General features: G+C 42.5%; 1 protein-coding gene across 2 annotated transcripts in view; it reads right to left on the bottom strand.

Annotated features, from left to right (window-relative positions):
- Positions 1-30: 30 nt before the first annotated feature.
- The window catches only part of LOC139649027 (F-BAR and double SH3 domains protein 2-like), a 77,773-nt gene continuing 57,635 nt past the window's right edge, over positions 31-20,168 (bottom strand). The window contains exons 13-21 of one of the 2 annotated variants that reach the window (XM_071525316.1): positions 13,396-13,485; positions 13,011-13,073; positions 9,355-9,489; positions 8,718-8,801; positions 8,254-8,431; positions 6,701-6,921; positions 5,370-5,571; positions 5,063-5,151; positions 31-3,898 (exon numbers count right to left, since the gene is read on the bottom strand). In XM_071525316.1, the coding sequence (XP_071381417.1) occupies positions 3,806-3,898; positions 5,063-5,151; positions 5,370-5,571; positions 6,701-6,921; positions 8,254-8,431; positions 8,718-8,801; positions 9,355-9,489; positions 13,011-13,073; positions 13,396-13,485 (1,155 nt within the window). In that variant the 3' untranslated portion in view covers positions 31-3,805. The remainder of the gene's footprint in view (positions 3,899-5,062; positions 5,152-5,369; positions 5,572-6,700; positions 6,922-8,253; positions 8,432-8,717; positions 8,802-9,354; positions 9,490-13,010; positions 13,074-13,395; positions 13,486-20,168) is intronic. The other variant, XM_071525317.1, reaches the window with a different exon arrangement.

Below are 20,168 nucleotides of genomic sequence, written 5' to 3'. Positions count from 1 at the left end.
GGAACATAACAGGCAAATAACTTTTCCATATTTTTTATTAATTAACATTTGTACACAATAAATACAAACTTTGTTTTTTACAGCCAATATTAATATGCAGAAATAGTTTTGCACCTGTCCTCATAATTGTCACCATGGCAACAGTCTGTGAAGAGAGAGAAGGCCAGTTGTTCCACCGCATCTTTTATAATAGCAGCTGTGCAACTTCTCCAAACCAAAGGATGAAAAATATAGAATTATATAATATATAAAAAAAACAAAAACAAGCTCAAACCAAACAGTAAAACACCGAACTGGACCAAAGGGACTGTTAAAAGGGGAAGTGATCGAGTTGTAAGTGGCAAGAGAGAGTGTAACTAACCGGCAACAAAAGTCATAAAACTTATATTTGATAGATGGATTGATTGAGCGTTGGCTGCTTTGTGATGGGAAGTACTGCAGGACAGTGCTGTAAACCATAAACTTCAAAACAAGTTTGAAAACCATTATAAATAAGATCTCAGAGAGATCAAGGAGAGGCTGCTGTTCGAGTTGCCTAGACCATACTGTCAAAAGTCATGCTAGTTCCTATAACAGAACAGAGGAGCAGAAATTTGGATCCACTTTTTAACCAATTCCAGCATGCTTAATTGTGTTTGTTGTGGTTGTTACACAAAACATTATGTTGCATACACAATATATCACATGAGATTCACTTAAAAAGCTGATGCAAACAACTGCTTCTTTTTATTTTTTAGATTTTGCTAGCATCACTTTTCTCAGTCTGACACCAGTCAGCTTCCCTCGCCAAGAGGCCGGAGGGAAACACATACATTTGATCCGAGATCAGGACTTCGGAGGGCAACTCATATCTCTGCCATCAAGCGGTGCGTTTCATTAGTCGTTTCAACCGGCCCTCGTTGACTTCCCCTCGACACTTCCCCTCGAGGGAATCCCCGTCGCCATCTTAAGTGCCGTTCCATTGCTCTTATAACTGAAGTGAACTTCCTGAGATCGACCCTTCAAGGGCCGAGGGAGCGAGTCACCAACGATGTAGAACGCATATTTCCCAGGATGCATTGTGATCGTCCGTCAATTCCGGTGCACGAACAGGTGATAAATATAAATGCAAGTAAACAAACAATATTTAGAGGATTTAGACATATTTATGAAATTAACTCATCTGCAATATTTCATTACTCATTGTTCTGTGTAATTTTTATTATTTATTCTTATTATTAATTATTAGGCCTGCTTAAGGGCAAGTGCATTCTGTTTCAAATATTCTGCTCCCCCTCGGACCCTGCCCCCCTGCTCTGCAAGTGGCCACTCGCGTTACGTATGGTGCTACGTATTACCAAGTGCCGAGGGGAAGTGAAGGAGGGCTGGTTAAATGACTAATGAAACGCAGCTAAGACGACTAGTGTGCAGGGGTGAGGGCAGACCAAACGAGTCAAACCCAGATCTGACCATGTATCCTCCTCTCTCCTGTAACAGTCACTCTGACACACGCCAACAGCCAGGCCAAAATCCACATTCTCTCCATGTCTTCATTCAAACATCCTTTACTGGATTCAGATTTTCTTTTTTTTTTGTCTTTATAAGTTAAGGAAAACATCAAGTTACAATGTCCACCTTCATCTCTCCATCTCTTTGGAAGAGCGGAGAATAAAATAAAAAAAAAAAACAGGTATCAGTCACACTGAAACAAAGAGGATCCACCACAGAATTAGAATGAGTAGAACTACTGTGAATTGGATGAATCAAATTGCCATGATCCAACAGTAAGAGTCCTTTCTATTCATTCTAATACTCAGTGAGGGTAAAGTATCAAGGGGGCACACTGCTACTTTCTGGGGAAGATAAAAATAAATAAAAGTGCTACGTTGCCCTTTAGGCAAGGTGTTACAAAAGGCTTGAAGGGTTTCTGGGGAAGAATTTATATTTACTTTGAGTAAAAACACAGTTGCATCATTGAATGTCCTTTGCTTGGTCTGTCCATTTAGCATGATGACAAATGTGACAGGGGATTTTGATACAACTTCAAATTTCTATACACCTCTCATTTTCTTTATTTATTTCACCTGTCATGAATTAAGGTTGAAATGTAAAACACAATGAAAAGATAGAGACGTGATGTTAGATTGGAAATGTCATAGGTTTGTTTGTTTGTATAGACGCCGTTTTCTCTGCTGTGTTAATGGTGGAGATGCTTGAAGAGATGCTTGAAGAGATGCTTGGCATGGCAAACAGAGAAGAACGAGAACGGCAAACACGATGCTAAATGTCAGCTAAATGAGGGTGCATGTTGTAGATGAACTGATAGAAGATCAATGTGAGAGGAGATGTGATCAGTAGGGATAAAAAAAACCATAATTTCATTCTGTCATTAATAAAAAACAACAATGATCCTGACCCCACTGTTTTTTATCTGTGTCTATATCAGCTCAAATAAAACTGGTCCACTCTTCAGGCAGTTCTTTGTCACCATTTAGAAGATCCAGACAAATTCAGTGCGTTTGAAAGCACTGCCCGCCTCTTTCAGAGCTAAACATTAGTGATACGGACCACAGAATGAGAAGCACAGAGAAGATATAGCAGTGTGTGTGTGGGTGTGTGTGTGTGTGTGTGTGTGTAATAGTATGCATGTGTACATGTTAACCACTGATTCACACAGACCGCCAATGGACAGAACAGACCGTTTGAGAAAAAGAGGGAGAGGAAGGAGAGGAGGGATGGGAAGAGAGGAGGAGAAAGAGCAGAGCAGAGCACCTGCGGAGGATCCAGCCTCCCCTTCCTCTCTCTCTAACTCTCTCGCTCTCTTTCTTTCAGTCTCTCTTCCCTTCTCTCCTTCCGTCTCTCCGTGCCTTCCCGCTGTATTTACAATGCCCTTTCAGTATATGATGAGGATAAAACTTCCACTACATATCAAACAGGTATTCCATTCAGCTGGGTTAGTCTATATGAAACGCTGCGCATAACATTCCTATGACAACAGTAATGTACTGTACTAATACACATTGAATACGTATGATGATAGGACTATATATGGCAAGGAAAGGGCTGGGAGGGGGGGTTGGGGGGGTGTAACCCTGCGCCCGCACACCACCCACTTTCTCCCTCCACTTACTAAACCCTCAACTTCACTCCAAAATATGAGAAGCTTGGCAAGTATTTTTTCTCCACCTATATAGCCTTATAAAGCTTACTTTTCTCTCGCTTCATGATTACTTATTAACAAGTGAGTGAAACACTTTTCTTTTTTCTTGGAAGAAGCGCAATTATCCGCCAGTGCGGTGAGATAATTTGTCTTTAAAAAACTTGCCAAACCGCTCGTTACTTTGCAGTGCTCCTCTTCCTTCAACTCCTCCCCTCCCCAAACATTCCTCCTCCTCCTCTTCCTCCTCCTCTTCGTTGTCCTCCAGCTGAATTCCTTCATTCAAGATGGCTGCCAGATGAGGCGAGGTTTTAAGGCAAGAAGGGAAGGGCGGGGAAGGGCAGAGGAGGGTGGGGTGGGGTGGGGTGGGGGTGGCTACTGCTGCACTCCTCATTCTTTAGGAGGCTAATACGGAGATTATTTAATTGGATACTCTTGTCTTTATCCCTTCTCCCTCCTCTCCTCCTCAACTTGAGGAGGAGAGAAGATGCGGAGAGGCTGAGGGTTGACGCGGTTATCGGAGCTGAGTTCAGTTCAGACCACTTTATTTAAGCTCAGTTCAGTTCAGAGCAGTTCAGTTCACTTCCCCAGCCTGTAGGGTATGTCTGCCCGTCTGCCATCTGTTTTTTTCCCCCTGTCTCTATAATTGCCTGCCAGCTTGTCTGTCTGTCACACCAGTGTGATCTCCACCTCCTCTGTCTTGTCGCTCTTCTCCTGCTGTCTGTGGGGGTGCTGTTTGGGCGGAGGGGGGGCCGCACGCACCTGCAGGGGTAAACGAAATTAGGTATCAAAGGCAAGAAAAAGGCAAAGAGAGAGGCAAAGAAGACTATTCTAAAGGCAATAACAGCATATTTTCATAAGATCTCATGCAGTTGTTGCTGCTGGACAAAAACCTTATATCCTTCTTCAAGGCATTTTTACTTTCCAATTGAATCCCATTTATTTTTTAAATTAGAGAATGTGTTTTGAATACAATTTGTATTTGGGATTCATTCAGATAGATGTAATGTTTCCATTTAAGTAAAAAAATGAAAAACACGTTGGAGTTGAAGGATTTTCACATAATAGCTCTAATACATAACACTAAAAACAGACCCAGATGGCTGTACTGAATAAGTTGCTCCTTAGAATAGAAAATCTGCTGAAGATTGCTCCTGTACCCTCAGATGTAGGTTATCTGTTATCCACCAAATAATCTTGACAAAACACTACACTGAGAGCAGCACAATTTGTTGAAATGAAGTACTTTCAAATATAATAGTCTAAAATACATAGCTATAAGCAAGATGTTCTTTCTACTGAGAAACATCTGTCCCGAGGTGAAAACTGTTCCCAGAGTAAATAATGGTTAAAGATAGATAACCTTGCAATGAACAGGTATTTTGTTCCAAATATAAAATAATATATTTTCACGGAATATCCTGTGATACTAAAAGACTGCAGTATGCATCACAGAGCTGAAAAGCCTGTTTTGATAATCTGACATGACCAACTGGGTGACAAAAGTCACAGATCAATGTGAATGTAATAATTTGTTCTTATCTATTTAACATCTTATCTCCAAGAAAGGCACAAATAGCCTAATCTAAAAAGTAATCTCTCAGACACCTTGGCTCTAACTCTAACATTACAGATAATGTGACAACGTGAGTCCAGTATTGTATATTGAATCAAATTGTGAGGAAAACATATTGTTGCACTCATCACACTTATCATCATTACACCTTTGAGACACCTTAAACCCTAAAACAGTGATCAAAAATAAACCATGTATATCTTGTGTCCTTAAATCTTGTTCTTGATTTTTGTTCACTTAAAAACACACACAAGGTGAGAACAACACCCACAGTGACAGATACAAAAAAAGTTGATTATTGACCTAATAACCTTGACAACACACTAGACATAAGCTAATTTTATACTGACGGGCCGTAGTTTGCCAGGGCCTCCCTCAGGGGTGAATCGAGGTGGCTGGGGAAAGCCTGGAGACACTGGACTCCTACCAGAGCTATGATCTAGAGAGAGAAAGAGAGAGAGAGAAAGAGAGAGAGAGAGAGAGAGAGAGAGAGAGAGAGTGAGACGGGGGGGGTGAGAGAGAGAGGGGGGGGGGATTTCTAATTAAGAAAAGCAACAGCAGAAAGCAATAATGATCATTCTAAATTAACTAATGAATCATTAAAATCAACATGAATCATTTCTGAGTGTGTGTGTGTGTATGCGTGTGTGCCCGTACTTGTCTTATTGTGGGTGGCAGGCGGTCCCTTGTGTGCGGGGGCGGGCAGCGGAGGCTTGTGCTCCCCGTTGAGCGCGGTGGAGGGCGAGCGGGGGAGAGGAGGCGGCGTGGAGGTCTCCGGGCTGGTGAAAGGGCTGATGGGAGGTTGGTCATACAGGGGAAGAGGCGGCAGAGAGGACGGCAACTTCTGAGACGGAGAGATCTAGACAGAGTGAGAGAAAGAGAGAGAAATACAGGGAGAGAGTGAGAATGTTGGTTGTTTGTATTTTGACACTTTGCCAAAATTGTCTTCCCACTTGCATGCTAATAAAACACTTGAGGGAGGGGGAGACGAAATAATAAAGATATAAAAACATAAAAAAAGAAGAATACACATACATTGCCCAGGGGTTTAACATTTTAAAGTGTGCATGCCTAGAACGGCCAAGCCATCACTACTACAGACACCTATTCTAGTTCCCCAATGACGCAGGTTTTCTCCAAACTTTCCCCAAAAGTGACTTGAGAGACGCAAGTGTGTGCTGTGCTATGGTGTGTGTTATGTCTAGAGGGTTGTGGGCAGGGAGGGGCTGCATCCTTCCTGTCGCTGAACCTCTATTAGAGTGGCACTCAGCGCCACAGATAAGAGCTCTCTCTCTCTGTGATTGTAGTCCAGGGTTTTATCAGAGCACGGCAGGAACACTGTGGCTCTGATCCACTGTTTGTCTTCTCTGCCCTGCTGATAGATCGACTGGACAACAGGCAGGAAGGGAGGGGAGAGGGAAGGGGCAGAGGGGAGGAACAGAGAGAGTGAGAGAGAGAGAGAGAGAGAGAGAGAGAGAGAGAGAGAGAGAGAGAGAGGGGAAGAGAGTGGTACAATGGACTGCGCAGATTGATTGGACAAAAGTCCCGGCTTGGCTGGAGGGAGAGAGGCAGCGGAAAAGTGGATTGTATGTGTGTGTTACTTGAGTGTGAGTGTGTTTGTTGTCTCCATTTTAAGTCTGATCTAATGCATGGTAGAGCTGGTGGAGTTGTACCATTCAGGTCTTGCTCCCAGAAGTGTGTGTGTGTGTGTGTGTGTGGTATGACTTAAGTCACTTTCAGGGACACACACCAGACTTAAGACCAGTTGATTGGGGACGGCTTGTGCAATTGGGGACAAAAGCTGTGTCCCCAGTTGGTAAAAAGCAGATTTTTGGGTCAGTGGTTAAGGTTAGGGTTAGGGTTAGGTTTAGGCAAGTAGTGGTTATGGTTAGGGTTAGGGTAAGTCTCGAGGAAATGAATGTAAGTCTATGTAAATACCCCAAAAGTGACTTAAGTATAACTGTGTGTGTGTGTGTGTGTCACCATACCTGCATGTCGGTGGCCCCTCCTCCGCTGTTCTCCCCGTTCTCGGTGAGGTCTTCCACCAGCACGGAGGGGAACACCCCCACCCGTCCGTTAAGCTCCCCCTCCCAGAAGCCGTCGTCCGTCTGCGTGTCGCGACTCAGCAGCCGGATCACCGCTCCCTCCACAAAGGACAGTTCCTCATCCGCCTGGCCCTCGTAATCATATAGAGCTCTGACATACACCACTGGAGAGAGAGGGAGGGAGGGAGAGAAAGACAGAGAGGGAGAGAGAGAGAGAGACAGAAAGATAGTCATAAGAGACGCAGAGGGAATAATTATTATTAGGGAAATGGCAGTTTGTCGTCTGCATGGCTCTCACAGTCATATAGAGCAAGGGCCTAGGGAGACGAAGTGAGAGAGAGAGAGAAATAATTATACTGATAATTATGTGACAGTATTTCCACACCTGCCTGATCCCCATACTAATAGTCAGGTAGAGCACAGACATATAGCACTAGAAAGAGGGAGGGTGAGACAAGAGAGAGAGAGAGAGAGAGAGAGAGAGAGAGAGAGAGAGGAGGGGGAGTGAGAAAAAGAGGGGAGGATAGAGTTGGAATGGGGAGAGGTAAGGGAGAGAAAGAGCAAGAGCAAGAAAGGGAAAATTACTGCTGCAGATTTCAGGTGCTTAGGCTTTTCTATATAACTTTATTTGGCATATGATTCAAAATGCAACACTGGACCTAAATGTTTATGATGTTGTGGGCCGATGCAAATTCTCCTCTATGCTGGCATTTAGAAACACGTTCAACACCCAACATATATATTTAGATCCTACCCATAGTGACGCAGAAACAAGAGAATGGGCAAAAAGACACAAAATGACAAAGCTCAACTCTTGCCCATTTTATTAAACCCTGGTCTGCAATTTCAACCGATGACTTTGTGTGTGCTCTTTGGTCCACTACACAATGGTCTTACCTTGGTTTCTGCTCCAGGGAGGCACACTAAGGTAGCGAACGGCCTATTTCTTTATTTGATGGCGGAAATGAAATAATAATGTCTGAATATAAATGGGCAAGAAAGAAACCAGGAGGGACGAAGCTTATGAAACCTTACCTAGGACTAGGAATGGACTTTTTATTGAACTCTGCTTTTATTGAACTGTGGGTCATAACTCTCCTCTGTTTTGGCTTTTTTTTTGTGCTGGTTATTATATCATTAAAATATTTTTATATACCTTGACTTACCCAGGTAGGCAGACTGCACACACTTGCTCTTTTTAATAGCATCCTGCTTAGTACAACCACTGTTATTGTTTTGGCCACTGAGCAACTCCACTGGAGCAGTTTAAAGTGAAATGACTCGCTCAATGGCACATCATAACCAAATTATGGAAAGACACAAATCTGTCTAAATCAATACATATCAACTACCTTGTTTAAATTTAGCCCCTGGGGTGCTGCTTAAGAATGAAATACAGTTACTAAGGTTAACTCAAGGCTAACTCAAAACTAGGAATAGACAAATGTTGCCAGTGTGTAGACTCAGTGTGTGTGTGTGTGTGCCTGGGTCCTTACTGTTTGTGTCTCCGTTGATGCAGCCTATGTGCAGCTCCGGCTCGGTTGAATTGGACGAGGTGTGTGATCGAGCGTCGAGCGCAGCCAGAGACTGGAGCATGCTCAGTAGGCTGTTGGAGGTTGGGAACTGCAGGTATTTCTCTGGGACATAGCCCACTTGACCTGTCTTATTGCGAGCCTGGGAAACACACACATACACACACACACACACAGGAAAGCAGAAATGAACAAATTGATGAGTACACACATGGAAATGCACAAATATGCACATGACAGGATCCAGAAAAATGCAGACTAAGACATACAAGAATGTGAACACACAAAGAGAGTGAAGGTAATACACAGTGGTGACAGAGTGTTTAGAGTTGGTGGGATTACGATTCTTTTGTTGTGACTGTAAACATGCTGCATGTCTGTGTGATTGCCATGGGTACGCCTGTGTGTGTGTATGTGTGTTTGTGTACCTTGACCCAGTCCTCCATGTCTCCGTCCTCAATGACCTCCAACATCTCTTTTTCGTCTATAGTCAACTCATCTGGCTGAGAGGCCTGACAGAGAGACAGACAGACAGAGAGAGAAGAGAGAGCGAGTCAAACCTAAACCAAAAAACATCACATTGTCTTGACTCCTAAAACCTTCCATCTGCAGTTTTTTTTTCTGTACATACAGTATAGTAGAAATATTCCATAAACCTGGGACCAAGCCAAATCATGAATGATGCATTTTAAATGCCAAAATGTCATGGTCATTCAGGGCAAAATCCACCAGTATTTCTCAGTTCATGTATACAACTTCGACATTATGTAACTTTGCTTGTCCTGGTGTGTAGATGCATGAGTGTGTGTGTGTGTGTGTGTGTGTGTGTGTGTGTGTGCATGCGCTACCTTGTAGGTGAGCAGGTAGCTGTAAATATTTAATATGTGTAGGTGTGTGAGTTACCTTATAGGAGAAGAGGAATATTCGGGTGAGCAGGTAGTGTGTGGGTGTATTACCTTGTGGGTAAGCAGGTAGCTGCAGAAGGTAAATTTGTGTGTGTGTGTGTGTGTGTGTGTGTGTGTGTGTATGTGTGTGTGTCTGTGTGTGTGTGTGCAAATGCATTACCTTGTATGAGTAGAGGACCTTGCAGGTGAGTGGGTAGTTACGGAGCGTTCCAGAAGGGCTAGAACTGCTATCGTCAAAAACCTCCATGTTCTCTTCACACTCCTCACCCTCCTCGCGCTCCAAGTCCACTGTACCCTGTAAAACACACGCACACACACATGCGCGCGCACACACACACACATGCGCACGCGTGCGCGCACACACACAAGCAAAACAAAACACAGATAAAGTCAAAACGACTGATAGCTCCAAGGACAGAGTAAAAAATGCTCTTGTGTTCCCAGATCCAAATAGTTCCTGTATTAAACAACTTCCAAAAACTGTTTCTGCATGAATCCAGTTGAGCATTGAACACTTAGTTCCAGAAGATTTTTGCCATTTTTTTTCACTAACTTTTGCTAACTTTTGCTGGATAATTGAATTTTGGTCACGACTTTTTCTGCAATTTGCCATCGTTAAATTTGATATAAAGATCTAATTTTCACACAACCTTCTGGCTCCAAGTCTTGATGTCCCAAGGTGGTGTCCAGCTCTGTGACTTGTTATCCGCTTGTCTGTCTATCTCTGTCTGTTTGGACTAGTATTTAGATTCTCTCCCTTTAACCTGTTCACCACCTCTGTCTTTTACACTTTCTCACTGTGCTAGTGTCTCAACTTTGCACCCGTTGCTCTCAGTGCTTTTGTTCAGCTGCTGCGAGATCTGTCCATCTAAAAGAGACTGATGTACCGCTCTGTCTCTCTCTCTGTGTCTGCCTCTCTGTTGGTGAAAAACATTTAGATACAGGTATAAAGGGACTAACGTTTCATATGGTCTGGCCCCTCCCTCTTCTGTCCCCTGGGAATTTCACTGGCTTATATGAAGGTCATGTGATCCAGCTAGTAGAAAGATCCATGAGACACAGCAAGCTGACCTGGCCGGAACAATACTCTGTGTGTGTGTGTGTGTGTGTGTGTGTGTGTGTGCGTGTGTGTGTATGTGCGTGTGTGTTTGCCTGTGTGCATATGCGCGTGCGTGTGTTTATTCGTTTCCAAGTCATTGTGTTGAGTCATCAGATTTCTGTTGACACAGTAAACTCTACACCAGTGCAGAAAAACAGGTGCGTGAGTGGGTGTATGTGTATGTGTATGTGAGAGAGTTAAAAACTTCTCCTCCCTAGTTGATCTCCTATAGGACCTACTCTCTATGGAAGTAGTGCCTTGAGGCGTTGCCTTATTAAGGTTAACACACTCTTATCTAGGCTCTCCACTGGGTATATTCACAAAAGAGTCTGACTTTTCAATGGCATAGACACTTTTTTCCCCTTTCTCGAAAATTTCTTCCCTCTCCTAACTATTTTTTTTCCCCAATGTTTACAAGCATTACCGATGTAAATGCACTTTTTTGATTATCTTGCAAAATATCAAAAATTCTATTTAGCTGTCAGTACTGTTAGTCCTTGTATTTAAAGTTCTGCAAATTAATTTAATCCCCATCTCTATATTCTGGGGTTTAGTGGTGAGGCTGCATTTTTGTTTGTTGTGTTAAGGCGCTTGTATCTTCTTCACTGGAATGATTTAAGGGACCGTTGCTGAGTCTCAGGGCCAAGTCCATTCCATCCCCGGCCTGGTGAAATGACCAGCGTGTATTTTTCTGTAATAACCCAATAAAATATCACCAAAAAATGCATCACCATCTGCGCGTCTCTTTTGTCCACCATTGTAGCTGCCGATGCGAGCCAGCGGGAAGCTTTATTGGTCCGGGAGGTAATAACTGTTAAAGTGATATTGTAATGAAGGCGCCGCCTGCCTCGGGGACTTGAGGGTTCGTTGCTTACAGTATTTCACAGTCGTATTAATAAAGTTGAGTGGAATGAAGAAAGGGCAGAGGGGAGCGCTGTCTCCCTCTCCTCATTGTTTTTCTGTGACCTCAGTAGCTCTCCCTCCTCCGCAGACTGCTATGCACAATCCATCCATCCTCCCCTCTCTCTCTTTTCCTATCGGTCACCTCTTTACCTCTTCCTCATCAGCAGATTGCTGTTAACAATCCCCTCCTGCCGTCTTTCTCTCTTTCTCTCCCTCTTTTTTCCTCTCCTTTTTCTGCACCTTGTTATAATAAGCCTTCGCTTTCCTTCCCCTCTCTCAGTCTCTTATGTACTTATACTTTCTCGGCAGTTATTCCCAAGCCCCCCCGTCTCTCTCTCTCACCTCTGCATCCAATTTTACTTCAGCATTATCACTCTCGCGCTTCTCCCCCTTCACCTCTCCCCTTGTTCTCTCCTCCTAATCACACCCCCTCTTCTCCTTCTCTTTTTCTCTGCTAACTCTCTCCTTCTTTCTCTCCCTCTTCAGTGATTGCCTCTCTCCCTCTCTCTCTTTCACTCTATCTGTCCAACTTCCCTCCACCCCTCCCTCCTCCTCTCTCTCTCTCTCTCTCCCCTCTTTCTCCCCACTTTTCTCCCCCTACATTTCTCCCTCCACCTCTCTCCCTCTCTCTGGTGTTAGCGGTTAGCTGCAATATCATGTGAGCAGAATGTCAAGTGCTTCCGATGGAGCAGACTGTCTATGTTTAGTCCTGTTGACAGACACACATACGCCTCCCACACACATAGGCACGGGCACACACACACACCTCCCCACATACCCAATAGTGATGTGGAAACTCACACACATATATGCACACACATGTACACACGCACACATACACACACGCATGCACACACACACAAATGCACACAAATATCCATGCCTGAAGTATGCATCCACTCTCTCTGCATACACACACACACACACACACACAGGATGAAAGCAGGCAGAAAAGCAGGTCTCTCAGGCTTCAGATCTGTAATCAGTCAACCCCGCCATTAAACTTAGGGGTCTTGAAACTTAGGGTCATGAAGTAAAAAGTGCAAGTTGCACAAAGGCTGCATCAGTATTCCAGGGGCAGTGGGGAGTCGTAAGTGGTTGTAACTGGTGTGACAGACGATTAGCTAGCAGGGCTGGGGTCAATTAGCTTGCAATTCAAATCATTCAGGAAGTGATTTGCCAAGAGAACTTTTCTCGCTGGATGGTTTTCACATGCTATAATGAAATCATTAAGAATGAAAGCTCTATGATTACAAGTCAGTGCCTTGAACCCAATGAATTGAATGTAGGGCTCTTATAGTGCAAGAGGGAAAACTGTCGAGAAGAAAGTGACATCAAGGAGAGCCAGAAGCGGCTATATGACTCAGGTGCAGGGACATGTTTCGGAGGTCTGGTAAAGGGTTTTTCATTTTAACTGGGTAAAACACGCCACCATGCATGCAATGCGACCACAGGCTTGTGCACTATTGATGTCCTGCGATGAAAATGTCCTCTGCTACTCTGCTACCTCTAGGTGTGAGGTTTGCACTTTCTGTCCAAGCTGCAAAGTCAAAAACCGCTGTAACTTTGAAAACTGATGATGACAAAAATGATTTATGTATTTAGCATTAGTGGTAAGTATTAAGCAAATTTAAGTTTAGGATTAAGGTTTATGTTTAAAGGTTTGTTGTTAAGCAGTTGTGTCTGTGTTTTGAAATGTTATATCAACTTTGCTATTGTTAGAATGGACTACTTTTGTGAGAAAAGGACAAGTTCTGCTGTTACAGCTTGGCAAGAAAGCAACAACCAAGGTAGAGTGAGGGGAGGTGTCTCACCGAGAGTGAGGGATCATGGGAGGTGTAGTTGGCCCAGCGTTCATTCTCCAGCTCCTCCATCACCTGGAGCATGCACAGAGAGAGTGGGGGGTTTACACACATATTACCAACAAGCACTCACACACACACACACACACACACACTGCAGTATCCAAACAGGCACTCGCACATGGAAGGAGGCACATACACACACACACACTCCCAGGGACAAACGTACGAACACACACACACACGGACGCATGGATTCAAAAATATGTATGCACACATAAACCACTTTACACTTGCTTGCATGCATGGATGCATGCAGGTAAAAACAAGTCATGCAAGGAGAGGCTTACACATACATACAGGAGCAATAACTATCGAACACACAGACTAAACACACCTGGTTCATGGCACTCTTCAGCCAGGTATCCACAGCAACCCCCACTTGTCGCAGAAGGTCCAACCGAGCCTCAGCTTTCAACTTTATTGTCTGTGGACAGAAGGAGAACATCAAATGCATTACAGGCCTACACAATGAGTTTCTCTTATATCGGTCTTAAACTGGCTTAAACCACGGATCAGAATCTAAAATATCTCACAGACCTGTTTCCAGTGGGTTAAGAGTAGCGGCAGGTTTTAATAAGCTTGTTTACTAGGGCTACGCTAGACTTAGTCAATATGGGCTCCCAGTTGGAAAAGCGTCAGAATCCCTGCTTTATATTGATTCAGCAGTGGTACCTGCCTTCTTTCCCAGCGCTTGAAAAGTAGCCCTTCTGCAAGAAAAATGTTAAGATGGATGAAATTATCCTTTAGCTCTTTTTTTTTCTGCGTAATAACAATGCAATTCGTCCATGTATCATGATATAAGCACCCAAATGAGAGTATTTTCTAAGCCACAACGGGTTTCTTGAACTGATGCAGCGAACAGGACCTGGAGTGAGCCTGGGAGCCAGAGCCAAAATTACCACAGGCAGCCTATCTGTAGTCGTGGCATACCTCTCTCAATGCATACATTATACTTTTTTTTTTTTTTTTTTTTTTTACTGTTTTTTAAGTAGTATTTCTTCGCCATCTCAATTAAGTGAAATATTCTCTGAAAGAACTTAGAATTCCGATGAGAGTTGGCTGTGCACCCAGAATGTTATGAATACATGACATGAATTTAGAGTTTTAAAGTCCCTTTATTTTCTTGTAATGAGCTGGGAAGAAGACAACTGGACTTGTTGGACTTGTGCTGTATTCTTTGTTAATCAGACAATATGCTGATGGAGATAGCCACCAGTCTAATCAGGGAAACCCCTGAGGTTTACACTCAGTCTGTCTCGTCTCCTCTTCTTTCTCTTTCATCTTCTATTTTTCCCCTGCATCCTCTCTCTCTCTCTTGCTGCCTCTCTCTCTGTTTTCATCACTCTTATTTCATCACTCTCTTCTTTCCTTTTATCTGCCTTGTGCTGACAGAGCAGACTGATAGCTGATACATCCCTCCCACAGAGACATACAGACAGACAGTCAGAAAGACACACAGACTGTCAAGACAGACAGCCGTGCTTTGATCAATAAAAACCTGAGTCCACTAAGTGCCGCATTTTTTTTTTCTTTTTAGTCAGCAGCGCTCTACAGATGCTTGAGGGAGGCACTAGCCTTGGCTTCTCTTGTTGCTATGGGACCATTAACATACTTGACTGAAGAGGGGAAAAGTTAAAATATTGGCCAACGCATATTCAGTTGTCAGTGCTTTTGGGAACGTGCAGCAGCACATCATCCTTCTGTTAAAATCAATGGGATAAGCAGCCAGTGCTGTCAATACAGGCCCCTGGTGGACATACAGCCATACAGACAGACAGTCCTGCTGGTTTGCTGTAATCAATAAAACAGACAGAAAGGCAGACAGACAGAGAGACAAGCAGGCAGACAGAAAGGTAAACAGGACAGAGAGGTAGACAGGTAGGTAGAAAATTCTGCTGCCTGACTGTGATGAATAAGACGATGGTAGGTTGACATGTCAGACAGACAGATAGGTAGGTAAGCACACAGACAGGTAGGCTGACAGACAGGTAGGCAGCCTGGCTGTGATCACAAAAAAGTAAAGGCTGCCTTTCAGCACTAGAGAGGTGGATGAAATGGATGAAAGTGCTAGTTCAACAAAAATGTGATAGTGCGGTCCTAACCATTAGCCCTCTTCCTTGAATATACAGTAAGAGGTTCAGTTAAACCCTGATGGATGTAAGATTCGTAAATGGTTGTAATCATGAGCTAGCAAGACTTTTATGAACAATCATGCTCGGCACTTGGCACAGCACATACAAGGAGCGATATGTACCAATGATTCCTATAGATGAGTAGCTGGCCATTTTAAAACCATATGTATAATACTAGTCCTGAACTTTTTAATTTACTGTGAAGGTGATAGAAACCTTGTGGTGTAGAAAACAAAACTTGTATCATCTCTTGAGGGAAAGAGGCTTTGCACCAATTAATGATGTAAAAAAAAAAAAAAAATCAAACCAAATACTGCATAATGGAGAGAATCTATCTGTGTACCACATACAAATTCCAAGTAAAGCCTACATAGCCTTATTCGGCCCTGCAGTGAAAACCAAGCTATTAAAAATGCTCTGGTTTTTGACTAAAGATTGCATCTGCCTGTGTCTGTGCATGTCCCATTTACCACAGGTATTAAAATGTCAATGCAGATCAAATTCTATCTAGACTGTGTGTAGATTAAACACCACATTTGGTGAAAGGAAGTATAAATCCACTTGTGAAAGATAAAAAAGTTTTCCTAGAAAATATGTATTGGCAGCTTGACAAATTTTAATTCCAATCCTTCTTAGATATATTTGTGCATGTGAATGTGGCTGGGAACACAATCTAGTCTCAATCTAGATGCATCAGATTTTAATGCCAAGTTTTAATGGGGCCAGATTGTCTGGTGGAGCCATTTTGAGACCAGACTGCAACAGCTCATTAGTATGGAGACTGCAGCTCCTCTTGCCTCTACTATTCCCTCTCTCTCATCTTCTAGGAACTGATGATCAATACACTCAGAAACTGGAGAACAGTAGAGAGGAGGCTAATAACCTTCTAATTTTTATTTAGAGATTTCTGATGGAATTTCTGCTGTATAACATGATATATGGTGGAGAGACACCAGACATATGGGAGAACTATAACAGAACCACCTAAGCCTCTTTTTAAGCTCACTACTAGGTGAAGAGCTTCCATAGGTCGGTTTGTCTGTAAGGAGGACAATGTTCATTGACCTCAATTCATTTTTGATGCTCATTCACCAGGGGCACAGGGCTAGCCAGGGGCACACTGTTGTATTATAGTTTATGTTATTATTATCACTCAATTATTTCTGTGATACTTGTTCAAATTAATAAATAATACATTTAATTGTGTGTTATTAACATTTTCAGTTGGCTTTTGCCCTGGCATGTACTTCTTGTTCATGCTGTGTTAAAGCAGCATCTAATCAAGTCATTTCAGAGAGTGGCATACACAGTCTCTGGTTTCAATATCACAAGTCTTTGATCATGTACTCAGTACTCAGGTACAGACCATAAAATCAGACCAGCATCCGTAGAGAGCCCAGAATACATAACTCTGCTGTTTCTTTCTGTGTTTTATTGATTTCAAATTCAAACAGAGGAAAGACAGAGAGCAGGAGGAGGAGAGAAAAAGGGGATTAACTGGGCTGAAGAGGCATCCTAAGGCTTGGAGGACTGGGACGCTTACCATGAACTGGCAACATTACGGATTCAAACAAATGACACATATTCAGTGTTATTCTCTTATTTTTACACATTCACCCCCAGCTGCCATGAAATTTGACGTAAACACTGACATCCTGTGTAAGAAAACTTGCCAAATTTTCAAACTGATGAGACACTAACGACTCTGTTCTATAGAGCTGAGAGTCTGTTGTTTATTTTTCTATTGTCTGCTGGCGTAGCAACCTGGGCATCAGGGAGAAGAATGATCTTGTAAGGTGAAAGAATAGTTCAGTAGTCTAAAAGATTTATACAGCAAGCAGATTCTTAACAAAGCAAACACCATTATTTCAGACTGTGCTCATCCCCTCAACTCAGAGTTTAAGATACTACTCTCTCGTCTCTGGTTTAGTCCCTCATCCGCCACGAGGAACAGGTATAGGAACTACTTCATACCTGTTGCCATTAGAGCTTTAAATGCTTCTGTAAGGAGAAGCTAGTCATGATGTTACCGCTGTGTCGGTGATGCTGATGATGCTGATTATACTGATGATGATTGTCTAGATAATGATGTCAATAATTATTGACACAGAGACAGTGTTGTTGAGGATGATGTATATCATGTTGAGATTGTCGATGATGTATATTTATATTTACTGTACAGACTATGTGACTGCTTCAAGAAGTTGTTATGGACACTGTCTATATATTGGTGTGAGTCACCTCTTACGTTTGTTTCTACATCTACTGTTTGCTCTTGAGTCGATGCGGAGTGTGGTGTGATATTTATTCTTGCTGCAGCACTAGTTGCCCATTCGGGACAATAAAGCTGACTTGAACTTGAACTTCTTTCACTAATGTTGCTCCTTTCCCTTAATTTGTAACAACAAAGCAACACCTTTGGCAGGACAAGAGAGATTATTGAACTGGGGGTATATTCTGTTTGTCTTCTTAAATTATGTACAAAAGATGGGCAATTCTCTCCAGATAGTCTAACTTATAGCCAGCAGATGAGTGTGCTAGCTATTTAAAGTTCTACATGATTCAAAACACTGACATTTATGTTTCCAGTGTCGTGTTTTTCATAAAAATATGCCGATGGAGAGTTGTGAGGTAAGGGAGTGATCCCCACTGACATTACTTCCATTATGAATGTTAAAAAGGAGGACTAGGCTGGAAAAACAAGCTGGCTAAACGTGTGTACCTTGCTTCTAGATGCCTTGCAATTTAACATTGTTGATGGTGGTTTCAGATTAGTAGAGTAGATTTTGCATCTACTCTATGCATCAATTTTGAAGTGTTGGCCTATCAATGTGTTTAGGATGTTGGCACAAGCATTCTAGGCTGTCACTGCTGAACACCTAATACAATATGAAGAATTAATAAATGAGGATAGCTAGCAAGGCGAACAATGCTATCAATCTTTCTTATTGGCTGTTAGCAGCCCATTGTGCTTGAGCTGGCATTTCAAACAGACTGATATGTCAATAAAAAAACAAAAAAACCCCTACTAAAATCCATATTTATTTTGGACGCACCAATGACTACTTAGCTGACGGAGCAGGCTACAAGAGTGTACTTGAACTTCTTTTTCCCCCACAGACTGCATTGGCTCACCGTGTGTCTACACATGTCTGAAACAATCTAGTCATGAAACTTCCTTAAGCAAGAGTCCGTGTAAACAAATATATAAACATTAACAATAACAGAGATATTCACATTTAAAAGATATTTGCATATTTTTCAAACCAAGAGTCTGTGAGTAGATGACTCTGCATCAACTTGACTATATATTTCATTAGTGACCTCATCTTCTTCTGTGCTAATATTCAATGCCCCACTGAAATCAGAATGAGAAAAGCTATATGCAACAAACATCAGAAATATCTTTTAATCCATACAAGTGACAAATCTTCACTCCCACCATTCTCCATCCCGAATAGGCCTGCCATCATTTTCTTACTAGGAGGGTGGTGAAACGGGTGCTGAAAAATGCTTGTGATTGGGAGATGGAACATGTAAAAGGAAAGAATGGTGCCATCACCGTATCAGACAAATGCTGTAATAAAAACCTTGATAATGTCTTTTATAATGCTTTATTCACTCTATAATTCTTTGAAAAGGGCTCTCTGATGGACCCATTTGTACCAAATGGGCTCATTAAATATTCAACATCTTACTCAAGCTAATGTTGGCCTGGGAGAGCAAAGAATAGCAGAGAGACAAAGAGAGAGAGTGAGGGAGAGAGAGAGAGAGAGAGAGAGAGAGAGAGAGAGAGAGAGAGAGAGAGAGAGAGAGAGAGAGAGAGAGAGAAAGAGAGAGAGAGATGGGGAGAAAGGTGGTATGGTCACAGTTGGTATTCTCCTTGTTACATCTCTGTCAGATTCATACACTGTCCAATGATCTAATGTTGTTCTTCAAAAGTTATTTTGAGAAATGAAAATGGGTCTCCAATTATTCTGGAGAAACCAATATCAAAAGTTGTGTTGTCAAAATCTTTCTACAATGAAAGGCAGGCTGAAATATAAGTCACTTAAAAACAGTAAATTATATTAAATGAGCTTTCTTAATAGCTTGAAAAAAAAGTTTTGGGGGAGTAAGAAAAAAGGATTTGAAATAGCAATTACCCAGAGAGTAAAAACTGAAAATTGCAGGACTTCTGAAATTAAATGCTCTGACCAAAACAGACAGCAGAGGGTGCCAGATATTGAGAGGCTCATGAGAAAGGTGCTGAGGAAGCAAAGAGGGATATCGAGACAGAAGTGTGAGCAGTGAGAGTATGAGAGTGAGAGCAGCACAGGGTGAGAGTGAGAGCAGCGAGGGAGAGAGGGGGCGAGAGAGAGAGAGAGAGGCAGCATAAGGAGAAAGTGAGAGACGAGAAAGAAAAAGAGGAAGAAGTTGAGACATAGTGGTACTAACAGAAGGACAGAGAGGAGAAAGTGAAAGACAGCAAAAAAAAACAGACCAATAGAGAAATACATAGAGTTTTGAGACAGAACGGAGAGAAAGAGATGAGGTGAGGAGAAGATGCATTGATCTCATTCACAGCGTGACAGGCTGCATTTGAGACGATCAATAAAAAGATAATAGATATCTCTACTAGTGGGTAGCACCAGAGGTATGGAGAGAGAGAGAGAGAGGGGAAGATGGGGAGAGAGGACAGGAGATGATGAGGAAGAGAGATATTGTCAGGTGGCAAACGAGTGGGAGGAGGAGTGAGAGAGAGACAGAGCTAAAGAGTTGAAAAAAATAGAATGGCAATGAGGCTATTGGGTTGCATGGATTGTAGTATTGCCTATCACACACACGTATTGTCCACAAAGAGGTATGGAAACTATTCAAGTCTCTAAAAGCATGTGCAAGCCTCTACAAACGCAACAAAGCAAGGTACAGTCAGAAAGAGATAACTGGGCTCTGTGCATATGACTAAGTGAATAACTGCAACGATTTGTCAGTT

This window comes from Centroberyx affinis, unplaced genomic scaffold (genome assembly GCF_046629955.1).
Source record: "Centroberyx affinis isolate AG114_WGS23_722 - 3 ecotype Tasmania unplaced genomic scaffold, CSIRO-AGI_Caff_v1 ptg001288l_1, whole genome shotgun sequence".
NCBI classification, from domain to species: Eukaryota; Metazoa; Chordata; class Actinopteri; order Beryciformes; family Berycidae; genus Centroberyx; species Centroberyx affinis.
This window is presented reverse-complemented; position numbering and strand designations above follow the sequence as displayed.